This window comes from Nerophis lumbriciformis, linkage group LG07 (genome assembly GCF_033978685.3).
Source record: "Nerophis lumbriciformis linkage group LG07, RoL_Nlum_v2.1, whole genome shotgun sequence".
NCBI lineage: Eukaryota > Metazoa > Chordata > Actinopteri > Syngnathiformes > Syngnathidae > Nerophis > Nerophis lumbriciformis.
Genome location: NC_084554.2, coordinates 1,939,764 through 1,954,779, shown reverse-complemented (window position 1 = coordinate 1,954,779; position 15,016 = coordinate 1,939,764). Strand labels below are relative to the sequence as shown.

At 25.7% G+C, this 15,016-nt stretch overlaps 1 protein-coding gene across 2 annotated transcripts in view; it reads left to right on the top strand.

The window, feature by feature from the left end:
• The window catches only part of pcolce2b (procollagen C-endopeptidase enhancer 2b), a 58,732-nt gene that overhangs the window by 23,710 nt on the left and 20,006 nt on the right, over positions 1-15,016 (top strand). For both annotated transcript variants that reach the window (XM_061965935.1, XM_061965934.1), the window contains exon 5: positions 14,846-14,982. In XM_061965935.1, the coding sequence (XP_061821919.1) occupies positions 14,846-14,982 (137 nt within the window). The remainder of the gene's footprint in view (positions 1-14,845; positions 14,983-15,016) is intronic.

Genomic DNA, 15,016 nt, shown 5'->3' with positions numbered 1-15,016 from the left:
AAAATCTGACTTTTTGACCGTGCACTGTAAAATAAAATCTGTAGATTTTACAGTAAAAAAACAAAAATTGTCAGCTAAATCACCAGAATTTTACTGTAAAATTCAGTGTTTTTTTCATAAAAATAATGAAAATCAGTACCACCTTTTTTTTTACAGTACAATTTTGGCGACTTTCTGCCCGTGCACTGTAAAATAAAATCTGTAGATTTTACAGTAAAAAAACAAAAACTGGCAGGTCAGTCACCAGAATTTTACTGTAAAATTCAGTGTTTTTTACACAAAATCATTGAAAATCAGTACCACTATCTACTTCTTTTTTTTTTTTTTTTACATAAAAATTTTGGCGATTTTCTGCCATTTTTAAAATGAAAAAAAAATCTGACTTTTGGACCGTGCACTGTAAAATAAAATCAGTAGCTTTTACAGCAAAAATTTGGTGTGTAATTTTTCACACCAAATTACTGTAAATTAAAATGTACAACCGCAGTAAAATGTTGCCAGTTTTTACTGTAAAATATACTGACTATTTAACATACATTGTAAATAAAATATGTAGATTTTAAAGTTAAAGAAAATGGCAATTTAGTTGCCAGAATTTTACCCTAAAATGTAGTTGTTTTTTTCACACCAAATTACTGTAAATTGAAATGTACTACCAATGTCATTTTTATAGTAAAATCTTCCACATTTTACTGTAAAATATACTGACTTTTTGTTTAACATACCTGTAAAAAAAAATCTGTACATTTTACAGTAAAAACTGTTAGCTGAGTTGCTATAATTTTACTTTGAAATAAAAAAATTTTTACACCAAATTACTGTAAATTTAAATGTACTACAATTGTTATTTTTACAGTAAAAATCTGCCAGTTTTTTAACACGCATCGTAAAAAATCTGTAAATTTTACAGTAAAAAACTGTCAGCTCAGTCGCCAGAATTTTGCCCGGAAATGTTTGTTGTTTTTTTACACCAAATTACTGTAATTTGTATGACCATTGTTATTTTTACAGTAAAATGTACTGAATTTTTTAACGTGCATTGTAAAAAAAAAAATCTGTAGATTTTACAGTAAAAAAAATGGCAGCTAAGTCACCAGAATTTTACCCTAAATGTATTTTATTTACACCGAATTACTAAAAATTTAAATGTACTACCAATGTTATTTTTACAGTAAAATTCTGGCAGTTTTACTGTAAAATATACTGACTTTTTTTTAACAAACATTGTAAAAAAATATCTGTAGATTTTACAGTAAAAAACTGGCAGCTAAGTAGCTATAATTTTACCCTGACATGTCTGGGGTTTTTTTTACACCAAATTACTGTAAATTGAAATGTTCTACCCATATTATTTTAACAGTAAAATTATGCCAGTTTTTACTGTAAAATATACTGACTTTTTAACATGCATTGTAAAAACAATCTGTAGATTTCACAGTAAAAAACAGTTAGCTAAGTCGCTATAATTTTACCCTGAAATGTAGTTTTTTAATTTCATCAAATTACTGTAAATTTAAATGTACTACCATTGTTATTTTTACAGTAAAATGTACTGACTTTTTTTTAACATACATTCTAAAACAAACAAAAAACTGTACATTTTATAGTTATTTTTACAGTAAAATCTGCCAGTTTTTACTGTAAAATATACTGACTTTTTAACATGCATTGTAGAAACAATCTGTAGATTTTACAGTAAAAAAAAACTGTTAGCTAAGTCGCTATAATTTTACCCTGAAATGTAGTCTTTCCATTGAACCTAATTACTGTAAATTGAAATGTTCTACCCATATTATTTTAACAGTAAAATTATGCCAGTTTTTACTGTAAAATATACTGACTTTTTAACATGCATTGTAAAAACAATCTGTAGATTTTACAGTAAAAAACTGTTAGCTAAGTCGCTATAATTTTACCCTGAAATGTAGTTTTTTCATTTCACCAAATTACTGTAAATTGAAATGTACTACCATTGTTATTTTTACAGTAAAATTCTGCCAGTAAAATGTACTGAATTTTTTAAACATACACTATAAAAAAATCCGTAGATTTTACCTACAGTAAAAAACTGGCAGCTAAGTCACCAAAAATTTCCCCGGAAATGAATTTTTTTTCACACTGAATTACTGTAAATTGAAATGTACTACCAATGTTATTTTTACAGTAAAATCTGCCAGTTTTTACTGTAAAATATACTGACTTTTTAACATGCATTGTAAAAACAATCTGTAGATTTTACAGTAAAAAAAACTGTTAGCTAAGTCGCTATAATTTTACCCTGAAATGTAGTTTTTTCATTTCACCAAATTACTGTAAATTGAAATGTACTACCATTGTTATTTTTACAGTAAAATGTACTGACTTTTTTTTAACATACATTCTAAAAAAAAAAATTGTAGATTTTATAGTAAAAAACTGTTAGCTAAGTCGCCAGAATTTAGTAGTAGTTTTTTTTACACTGAATTACTGTAAATTGAAATGTACTACCATTGTTATTTTTACAGTAAAATTCTGCCAGTAAAATGTACTGAATTTTTTAAACATACACTATAAAAAAATCAGTAGATTTTACCGACAGTAAAAAACTGGCAGCTAAGTCACCAAAAATTTCCCCGGAAATGAATTTTTTTTCACACTGAATTACTGTAAATTGAAATGTACTACCAATGTTATTTTTACAGTAAAATCTGCCAGTTTTTACTGTAAAATATACTGACTTTTTAACATGCATTGTAAAAACAATCTGTAGATTTTACAGTAAAAAAAACTGTTAGCTAAGTCGCTATAATTTTACCCTGAAATGTAGTTTTTTCATTTCACCAAATTACTGTAAATTGAAATGTACTACCATTGTTATTTTTACAGTAAAATGTACTGACTTTTTTTTAACATACATTCTAAAAAAATTTTTTTGTAGATTTTATAGTAAAAAACCGATTGTAGCTGAGATAGGCTCCAGCGCCTCCCGCGACCCCAAAGGGAATAAGCGGTAGAAAATGGATGGATGGATGGAAACTGTTAGCTAAGTCGCTATAATTTTACCCTGAAATGTAGTCTTTCCATTGAACCTAATTACTGTAAATTGAAATGTACTACCATTGTTATTTTTACAGTAAAATGTACTGACTTTTTTTTAACATACATTCTAAAAATTTTTTTTGTAGATTTTACAGTAAAAAAAACTGTTAGCTAAGTCGCTATAATTTTACCCTGAATTGTAGTTTTTTTATTTCACCAAATTACTGTAAATTGAAATGTACTACCATTGTTATTTTTACAGTAAAATGTACTGACTTTTTTTTAACATACATTCTAAAAAAAAAAAAAAATCTGTACATTTTATAGTTAAAAACTGTTAGCTAAGTCGCCAGAATTTAGTAGCAGTTTTTTTTTTTTTACACTGAATTACTGTAAATTGAGATGTCCTGCCATTGTTATTTTCACAGTAAAATTCTGCCAGTAAAATGTACTGAATTTTTTAAACATACACTATAAAAAAATCAGTAGATTTTACCTACAGTAAAAAACTGGCAGCTAAGTCACCAAAAATTTCCCCGGAAATGAATTTTTTTTCACACTGAATTACTGTAAATTGAAATGTACTACCAATGTTATTTTTACAGTAAAATCTGCCAGTTTTTACTGTAAAATATACTGACTTTTTAACATGCATTGTAAAAACAATCTGTAGATTTCACAGTAAAAAACAGTTAGCTAAGTCGCTATAATTTTACCCTGAAATGTAGTTTTTAAATTGAATCAAATTACTGTAAATTTAAATGTACGACCATTGTTATTTTTACAGTAAAATGTACTGACTTTTTTTTAACATACATTCTAAAAAAATTTTTTGTAGATTTTATAGTAAAAAACTGTTAGCTAAGTCGCTATAATTTTACCCTGAAATGTAGTCTTTCCATTGAACCTAATTACTGTAAATTGAAATGTACTACCATTGTTATTTTTACAGTAAAATGTACTGACTTTTTTTTAACATACATTCTAAAACATTTTTTTGTAGATTTTACAGTAAAAAAACTGTTAGCTAAGTCGCTATAATTTTACCCTGAAATGTAGTTTTTTTATTTCACCAAATTACTGTAAATTGAAATGTACTACCATTGTTATTTTTACAGTAAAATGTACTGACTTTTTTTTAAACATACATTCTAAAAAATTTTTTTGTAGATTTTACAGTAAAAAAACTGTTAGCTAAGTCGCTATAATTTTACCCTGAAATGTAGTTTTTTTTATTTCACCAAATTACTGTAAATTGAAATGTACTACCATTGTTATTTTTACAGTAAAATGTACTGACTTTTTTGTAACATACATTCTAAAAAAAAAAAAAAATCTGTACATTTTATAGTTAAAAACTGTTAGCTAAGTCGCTAGAATTTAGTAGTAGTTTTTTTTACACCGAATTACTGTAAATTGAGATGTCCTACCATTGTTATTTTTACAGTAAAATTCTGCCAGTAAAATGTACTGAATTTTTTAAACATACACTATAAAAAAAATCAGTAGATTTTACCTACAGTAAAAAACTGGCAGCTAAGTCACCAAAAATTTCCCCGGAAATGAATTTTTTTTCACACTGAATTACTGTAAATTGAAATGTACTACCAATGTTATTTTTACAGTAAAATCTGCCAGTTTTTACTGTAAAATATACTGACTTTTTAACATGCATTGTAAAAACAATCTGTAGATTTTACAGTAAAAAAACTGTTAGCTAAGTCGCTATAATTTTACACTGAAATGTAGTTTTTTTATTCCACCAAATTACTGTAAATTGAAAGGTACTACCATTGTTATTTTTACAGTAAAATGTACTGACTTTTTTTAAACATACATTCTAAAAAAAAAAATTGTAGATTTTATAGTAAAAAACTGTTAGCTAAGTTGCCAGAATTTAGTAGTGTTTTTTTTTTTACACTGAATTACTGTAAATTGAAATGTACTACCATTGTTATTTTTACAGTAAAATCTGCCAGTTTTTACTGTAAAATATACTGACTTTTTAACATGCATTGTAAAAACAATCTGTAGATTTTACAGTAAAAAAACTGTTAGCTAAGTCGCTATAATTTTACCCTGAAATGTAGTTTTTTTATTTCACCAAATTACTGTAAATTGAAATGTACTACCATTGTTATTTTTACAGTAAAATGTACTGACTTTTTTTTAACATACATTCTAAAAAAAAAATTTGTAGATTTTATAGTAAAAAACTGTTAGCTAAGTCGCCAGAATTTAGTAGTAGTTTTTTTTTACACTGAATTACTGTAAATTGAAATGTACTACCAATGTTATTTTTATAGTAAAATCTGCCAGTTTTTACTGTAAAATATACTGACTTTTTAACATGCATTGTAAAAACAATCTGTAGATTTTACAGTAAAAAAAACTGTTAGCTCAATCGCTATAATTTTACCCTGAAATGTAGTCTTTCCATTGAACCTAATTACTGTAAATTGAAATGTACTACCATTGTTATTTTTACAGTAAAATGTACTGACTTTTTTTTAACATACATTCTAAAAAATTTTTTTGTAGATTTTATAGTAAAAAACTGTTAGCTAAGTCGCTATAATTTTACCCTGAAATGTAGTCTTTCCATTGAACCTAATTACTGTAAATTGAAATGTACTACCATTGTTATTTTTACAGTAAAATGTACTGACTTTTTTTTTAACATACATTCTAAAAAATTTTTTTGTAGATTTTACAGTAAAAAAACTGTTAGCTAAGTCGCTATAATTTTACCCTGAAATGTAGTTTTTTTATTTCACCAAATTACTGTAAATTGAAATGTACTACCATTGTTATTTTTACAGTAAAATGTACTGATTTTTTTTAACATAGATTCTAAAAAAAAAAAATTGTAGATTTTATAGTAAAAAACTGTTAGCTAAGTCGCCAGAATTTAGTACAAGTTTTTTTTACACCGAATTACTGTAAATTGAAATGTACTACCATTGTTATTTTTACAGTAAAATCTGCCAGTTTTTACTGTAAAATATACTGACTTTTTAACATGCATTGTAAAAACAATCTGTAGATTTTACAGTAAAAAAACTGTTAGCTAAGTCGCTATAATTTTACCCTGAAATGTAGTTTTTTTATTCCACCAAATTACTGTAAATTGAAATGTACTACCATTGTTATTTTTACAGTAAAATGTACTGACTTTTTTTTAACATACATTCTAAAAAATTTTTTTGTAGATTTTACAGTAAAAAAACTGTTAGCTAAGTCGCTATAATTTTACCCTGAAATGTAGTTTTTTCATTTCACCAAATTACTGTAAATTGAAATATACTACCATTGTTATTTTTACAGTAAAATGTACTGACTTTTTTTTAACATACATTCTAAAAAAATTTTTTGTAGATTTTACAGTAAAAAAAACTGTTAGCTAAGTCGCTATAATTTTACCCTGAAATGTAGTTTTTTTATTCCACCAAATTACTGTAAATTGAAATGTACTACCATTGTTATTTTTACAGTAAAATGTACTGACTTTTTTTTAACATACATTCTAAAAAAATTTTTTGTAGATTTTATAGTAAAAAACTGTTAGCTAAGTCGCTATAATTTTACCCTGAAATGTAGTCTTTCCATTGAACCTAATTACTGTAAATTGAAATGTACTACCATTGTTATTTTTACAGTAAAATGTACTGACTTTTTTTTAACATACATTCAAAAAATTTTTTTTGTAGATTTTACAGTAAAAAAACTGTTAGCTAAGTCGCTATAATTTTACCCTGAAATGTAGTTTTTTTATTTCACCAAATTACTGTAAATTGAAATGTACTACCATTGTTATTTTTACAGTAAAATGTACTGACTTTTTTTTAACATACATTCTAAAAAATTTTTTTGTAGATTTTATAGTAAAAAACTGTTAGCTAAGTCGCTATAATTTTACCCTGAAATGTAGTCTTTCCATTGAACCTAATTACTGTAAATTGAAATGTACTACCATTGTTATTTTTACAGTAAAATGTACTGACTTTTTTTTTAACATACATTCTAAAAAAAAAAAATCTGTACATTTTATAGTTAAAAACTGTTAGCTAAGTCGTCAGAATTTAGTAGTATTTTTTTTTTTTTACACCGAATTACTGTAAATTGAGATGTCCTGCCATTGTTATTTTTACAGTAAAATTCTGCCAGTAAAATGTACTGAATTTTTTAAACATACACTATAAAAAAAATCAGTAGATTTTACCTACAGTAAAAAAACTGGCAGCTAAGTCACCAAAAATTTCCCCGGAAATGAATTTTTTTTCACACTGAATTACTGTAAATTGAAATGTACTACCAATGTTATTTTTACAGTAAAATCTGCCAGTTTTTACTGTAAAATATACTGACTTTTTTAACATGCATTGTAAAAACAATCTGTAGATTTTACAGTAAAAAAAAACTGTTAGCTAAGTCGCTATAATTTTACCCTGAAATGTAGTCTTTCCATTGAACCTAATTACTGTAAATTGAAATGTACTACCATTGTTATTTTTACAGTAAAATGTACTGACTTTTTTTTAACATACATTCTAAAAAAAAAAATTGTAGATTTTATAGTAAAAAACTGTTAGCTAAGTCGCCAGAATTTAGTACAAGTTTTTTTTACACCGAATTACTGTAAATTGAAATGTACTACCATTGTTATTTTTACAGTAAAATCTGCCAGTTTTTACTGTAAAATATACTGACTTTTTAACATGCATTGTAAAAACAATCTGTAGATTTTACAGTAAAAAACTGTTAGCTCAATCGCTATAATTTCACCCTGGAATGTAGTCTTTCCATTGAACCTAATTACTGTAAATTGAAATGTACTACCATTGTTATTTTTACAGTAAAATGTACTGACTTTTTTTTAACATACATTCTAAAAAAATTTTTTTGTAGATTTTATAGTAAAAAACTGTTAGCTAAGTCGCTATAATTTTACCCTGAAATGTAGTCTTTCCATTGAACCTAATTACTGTAAATTGAAATGTACTACCATTGTTATTTTTACAGTAAAATGTACTGACTTTTTTTTAACATACATTCTAAAAAAAAAATTTGTAAATTTTATAGTAAAAAAACTGCTAGCTAAGTCGCCAGAATTTAGTAGTAGTTTTTTTACACTGAATTACTGTAAATTGAAATGTACTACCAATGTTATTTTTACAGTAAAATCTGCCAGTTTTTACTGTAAAATATACTGACTTTTTAACATGCATTGTAAAAACAATCTGTAGATTTTACAGTAAAAAACTGTTAGCTAAGTCGCTATAATTTTACCCTGAAATGTAGTCTTTCCATTGAACCTAATTACTGTCAATTGAAATGTACTACCATTGTTATTTTTACAGTAAAAATGTACTGGCTTTTTTTTAACATACATTCTAAAAAAAAAATTTGTAAATTTTATAGTAAAAAAACTGCTAGCTAAGTCGCCAGAATTTAGTAGTAGTTTTTTTTTATACTGAATTACTGTAAATGGAAATGTACTACCATTGTTATTTTTACAGTAAAATTCTGCCAGTAAAATGTACTGAATTTTTTAAACATACACTATAAAAAAATCTGTAGATTTTACCTACAGTAAAAAACTGGCAGCTAAGTCACCAAAAATTTCCCCGGAAATGAATTTTTTTTCACACTGAATTACTGTAAATTGAAATGTACTACCAATGTTATTTTTACAGTAAAATCTGCCAGTTTTTACTGTAAAATATACTGACTTTTTAACATGCATTGTAAAAACAAGCTGTAGATTTTACAGTAAAAAACTGTTAGCTAAGTCGCTATAATTTTACCCTGAATTGTAGTCTTTCCATTGAACCTAATTACTGTAAATTGAAATGTACTACCATTGTTATTTTTACAGTAAAATGTACTGACTTTTTTTTAACATACATTCTAAAAATAAAAAAAAATCTGTACATTTTATAGTTAAAAACTGTTAGCTAAGTCGCTAGAATTTAGTAGTAGTTTTTTTTTACACCGAATTACTGTAAATTGAGATGTCATACCATTGTTATTTTTACAGTAAAATTCTGCCAGTAAAATGTACTGAATTTTTTAAACATACACTATAAAAAAATCGGTAGATTTTACCTACAGTAAAAAAACTGGCAGCTAAGTCACCAAAAATTTCCCCGGAAATGAATTCTTTTTCACACTGAATTACTGTAAATTGAAATGTACTACCAATGTTATTTTTACAGTAAAATCTGCCAGTTTTTACTGTAAAATATACTGACTTTTTAACATGCATTGTAAAAACAATCTGTAGATTTTACAGTAAAAAACTGTTAGCTAAGTCGCTATAATTTTACCCTGAAATGTAGTCTTTCCATTCATTGAACCTAATTACTGTAAATTGGAATGTACTACCATTGTTATTTTTACAGTAAAATGTACTGACTTTTTTGTAACATACATTCTAAACATTTTTTTTGTAGATTTTATAGTAAAAACCTTTTAGCTAAATCGCCAGAATTTAGTAGTAGTTTTTTTTTTACACTGAATTACTGTAAATTGAAATGTACTACCATTGTTATTTTTACAGTAAAATGTACTGACTTTTTTTTAACATACATTCTAAAAAAAAAAATTGTAAATTTTATAGTAAAAAAACTGTTAGCTAAGTCGCCAGAATTTAGTAGTAGTTTTTTTTACACTGAATTACTGTAAATTGAAATGTACTACCAATGTTATTTTTACAGTAAAATCTGCCAGTTTTTACTGTAAAATATACTGACTTTTTAACATGCATTGTAAAAACAATCTGTAGATTTTACAGTAAAAAAAACTGTTAGCTAAGTCGCTATAATTTTACCCTGAAATGTAGTTTTTTCATTTCACCAAATTACTGTAAATTGAAATGTACTACCATTGTTATTTTTACAGTAAAATGTACTGACTTTTTTTTAACATACATTCTAAAAAATTTTTTGTAGATTTTACAGTAAAAAAAAACTGTTAGCTAAGTCGCCAGAATTTAGTAGTAGTTTTTTTTTACACTGAATTACTGTAAATTGAAATGTACTACCATTGTTATTTTTACAGTAAAATTCTGCCAGTAAAATGTACTGAATTTTTTAAACATACACTATAAAAAAAATCTGTAGATTTTACCTACAGTAAAAAAACTGGCAGCTAAGTCACCAAAAATTTCCCCGGAAATGAATTTTTTTTCACACTGAATTACTGTAAATTGAAATGTACTACCAATGTTATTTTTACAGTAAAATCTGCCAGTTTTTACTGTAGAATATACTGACTTTTTAACAGGCATTGTAAAAACAATCTGTAGATTTTACAGTAAAAAAAACTGTTAGCTAAGTCGCTCTAATTTTACCCTGAAATGTAGTTTTTTAATTTCATCAAATTACTGTAAATTTAAATGTACTACCATTATTTTTACAGTAAAATGTACTGACTTTTTTAACATAAATTCTAAAACAAACAAAAAACTGTACATTTTATAGTTATTTTTACAGTAAAATCTGCCGGTTTTTACTGTAAAATATACTGACTTTTTAACATGCATTGTAAAAACAATCTGTAGATTTTACAGTAAAAAAAAACTGTTAGCTAAGTCGCTATAATTTTACCCTGAAATGTAGTATTTCCATTGAACCTAATTACTGTAAATTGAAATGTACTACCATTGTTATTTTTACAGTAAAATGTACTGACTTTTTTTTAACATACATTCTAAAAATTTTTTTTGTAGATTTTACAGTAAAAAAAACTGTTAGCTAAGTCGCTATAATTTTACCCTGAAATGTAGTTTTTTTATTTCACCAAATTACTGTAAATTGAAATGTACTACCATTGTTATTTTTACAGTAAAATGTACTGACTTTTTTTTAACATACATTCTAAAAAATTTTTTTGTAGATTTTATAGTAAAAAACTGTTAGCTAAGTCGCTATAATTTTACCCTGAAATGTAGTCTTTCCATTGAACCTAATTACTGTAAATTGAAATGTACTACCATTGTTATTTTTACAGTAAAATGTACTGACTTTTTTTTAACATACATTCTAAAAATTTTTTTTGTAGATTTTACAGTAAAAAAACTGTTAGCTAAGTCGCTATAATTTTACCCTGAAATGTAGTTTTTTTATTTCACCAAATTACTGTAAATTGAAATGTACTACCATTGTTATTTTTACAGTAAAATGTACTGACTTTTTTTAACATACATTCTAAAAAATTTTTTTGTAGATTTTACAGTAAAAAAACTGTTAGCTAAGTCGCTATAATTTTACCCTGAATTGTAGTTTTTTTATTTCACCAAATTACTGTAAATTGAAATGTACTACCATTGTTATTTTTACAGTAAAATGTACTGACTTTTTTTTAACATACATTCTAAAACATTTTTTTGTAGATTTTATAGTAAAAAACTGTTAGCTAAGTCGCTATAATTTTACCCTGAAATGTAGTTTTTTCATTTCACCAAATTACTGTAAATTGAAATGTACTACCATTGTTATTTTTACAGTAAAATGTACTGACTTTTTTTTAACATACATTCTAAAAAAAAAAAATCTGTACATTTTATAGTTAAAAACTGTTAGCTAAGTCGCCAGAATTTAGTAGTGGTTTTTTTTTTACACTGAATTACTGTAAATTGAAATGTACTACCATTGTTATTTTTACAGTAAAATTCTGCCAGTAAAATGTACTGAATTTTTTAAACATACACTATAAAAAAATCTGTAGATTTTACCTACAGTAAAAAAACTGGCAGCTAAGTCACCAAAAATTTCCCCGGAAATGAATTTTTTTTCACACTGAATTACTGTAAATTGAAATGTACTACCAATGTTATTTTTACAGTAAAATCTGCCAGTTTTTACTGTAAAATATACTGACTTTTTAACATGCATTGTAAAAACAATCTGTAGATTTTACAGTAAAAAACTGTTAGCTAAGTCGCTATAATTTTACCGTGAAATGTAGTCTTTCCATTGAACCTAATTACTGTAAATTGAAATGTACTACCATTGTTATTTTTACAGTAAAATGTACTGACTTTTTTTTTAACATACATTCTAAAAAATTTTTTTGTAGATTTTACAGTAAAAAAAACTGTTAGCTAAGTCGCTATAATTTTACCCTGAAATGTAGTTTTTTTATTTCACCAAATTACTGTAAATTGAAATGTACTACCATTGTTATTTTTACAGTAAAATGTACTGACTTTTTTGTAACATACATTCTAAAAAATTTTTTTGTAGATTTTATAGTAAAAAACTGTTAGCTAAGTCGCTATAATTTTACCCTGAAATGTAGTTTTTTTATTCCACCAAATTACTGTAAATTGAAAGGTACTACCATTGTTATTTTTACAGTAAAATGTACTGACTTTTTTTTAACATACATTCTAAAAAAAATTTTTGTAGATTTTACAGTAAAAAACCTGTTAGCTAAGTCGCCAGAATTTAGTAGTATTTTTTTTTACACTGAATTACTGTAAATTTAAATGTACTACCAATGTTATTTTTACAGTAAAATCTGCCAGTTTTTACTGTAAAATATACTGACTTTTTAACATGCATTGTAAAAACAATCTGTAGATTTTACAGTAAAAAAACTGTTAGCTCAATCGCTATAATTTTACCCTGAAATGTAGTCTTTCCATTGAACCTAATTATTGTAAATTGAAATGTACTACCATTGTTATTTTTACAGTAAAATGTACTGACTTTTTTGTAACATACATTCTAAAAATTTTTTTTGTAGATTTTATAGTAAAAACCTGTTAGCTAAGTCGCCAGAATTTAGTAGTAGGTTTTTTTTTACACTGAATTACTGTAAATTGAAATGTACTACCATTGTTATTTTTTACAGTAAAATGTACTGACTTTTTTAACATACATTCTAAAACAAACAAAAAACTGTACATTTTATAGTTATTTTTACAGTAAAATCTGCCAGTTTTTACTGTAAAATATACTGACTTTTTAACATGCATTGTAAAAACAATCTGTAGATTTTACAGTAAAAAAAACTGTTAGCTAAGTCGCTATAATTTTACCCTGAAATGTAGTTTTTTTATTTCACCAAATTACTGTAAATTGAAATGTACTACCATTGTTATTTTTACAGTAAAATGTACTGACTTTTTTTTAACATACATTCTAAAAATTTTTTTTGTAGATTTTACAGTAAAAAAACTGTTAGCTAAGTCGCTATAATTTTACCCTGAAATGTAGTTTTTTTATTTCACCAAATTACTGTAAATTGAAATGTACTACCATTGTTATTTTTACAGTAAAATGTACTGACTTTTTTTTTAACATACATTCTAAAAAAAAAAAAAATCTGTACATTTTATAGTTAAAAACTGTTAGCTAAGTCGCCAGAATTTAGTAGTATTTTTTTTTTTTTTTACACCGAATTACTGTAAATTGAGATGTCCTGCCATTGTTATTTTTACAGTAAAATTCTGCCAGTAAAATGTACTGAATTTTTTAAACATACACTATAAAAAAAATCAGTAGATTTTACCTACAGTAAAAAACTGGCAGCTAAGTCACCAAAAATTTCCCCGGAAATGACTTTTTTTTCACACTGAATTACTGTAAATTGAAATGTACTACCAATGTTATTTTTACAGTAAAATCTGCCAGTTTTTACTGTAGAATATACTGACTTTTTAACAGGCATTGTAAAAACAATCTGTAGATTTTACAGTAAAAAACTGTTAGCTAAGTCGCTATGATTTTACCCTGAAATGTAGTCTTTCCATAGAACCTAATTACTGTAAATTGAAATGTACTACCATTGTTATTTTTACAGTAAAATGTACTGACTTTTTTTTTAACATACATTCTAAAAACATTTTTTGTAGATTTTACAGTAAAAAAACTGTTAGCTAAGTCGCTATAATTTTACCCTGAAATGTAGTTTTTTTATTTCACCAAATTACTGTAAATTGAAATGTACTACCATTGTTATTTTTACAGTAAAATGTACTGACTTTTTTTTAACATACATTCTAAAAAATTTTTTTGTAGATTTTACAGTAAAAAAAACTGTTAGCTAAGTCGCTATAATTTTACCCTGAAATGTAGTTTTTTCATTTCACCAAATTACTGTAAATTGAAATGTACTACCATTGTTATTTTTACAGTAAAATGTACTGACTTTTTTTTAACATACATTCTAAATTTTTTTTGTAGATTTTACAGTAAAAAAAACTGTTAGCTAAGTCGCTATAATTTTACCCTGAAATGTAGTTTTTTCATTTCACCAAATTACTGTAAATTGAAATGTACTACCATTGTTATTTTTACAGTAAAATGTACTGACTTTTTTTTAACATACATTCTAAATTTTTTTTGTAGATTTTACAGTAAAAAAACTGTTAGCTAAGTCGCTATAATTTTACCCTGAAATGTAGTTTTTTAATTTCATCAAATTACTGTAAATTGAAATGTACTACCATTATTTTTACAGTAAAATGTACTGACTTTTTTTTAACATACATTCTAAAAAAAAAAAAAATCTGTATATTTTATAGTTAAAAACTGTTAGCTAAGTCGCCAGAATTTAGTAGTTTTTTTTACAGCGAATTACTGTAAATTGAGATGTCCTGCCATTGTTATTTTTACAGTAAAATTCTGCCAGTAAAATGTACTGAATTTTTTAAACATACACTATAAAAAAAATCAGATTTTACAGTAAAAAACTAGCAGTTAAGTCGCCAGAATTTTACTGTAAAATGCTGCCCATTTTTACTGTAAAATCTTCTGACTTTTCAACAAGGTCACGACGAGCCGACAAACGAGCAGCAGTTGTTTTCGACTTTCAGATCATCGAAGTGACCTTTGAGAAGTTCGACGTGGAGCGAGACAACTATTGCCGCTACGACCACGTCTCCATCTTCAACGGCGGCGAAATCAACGACGCCAAGAAGATCGGCAAATACTGCGGAGACAGCCCCCCGCCGTAGGTGCTGATGTGGTTTCGTGTCGGACGTCCC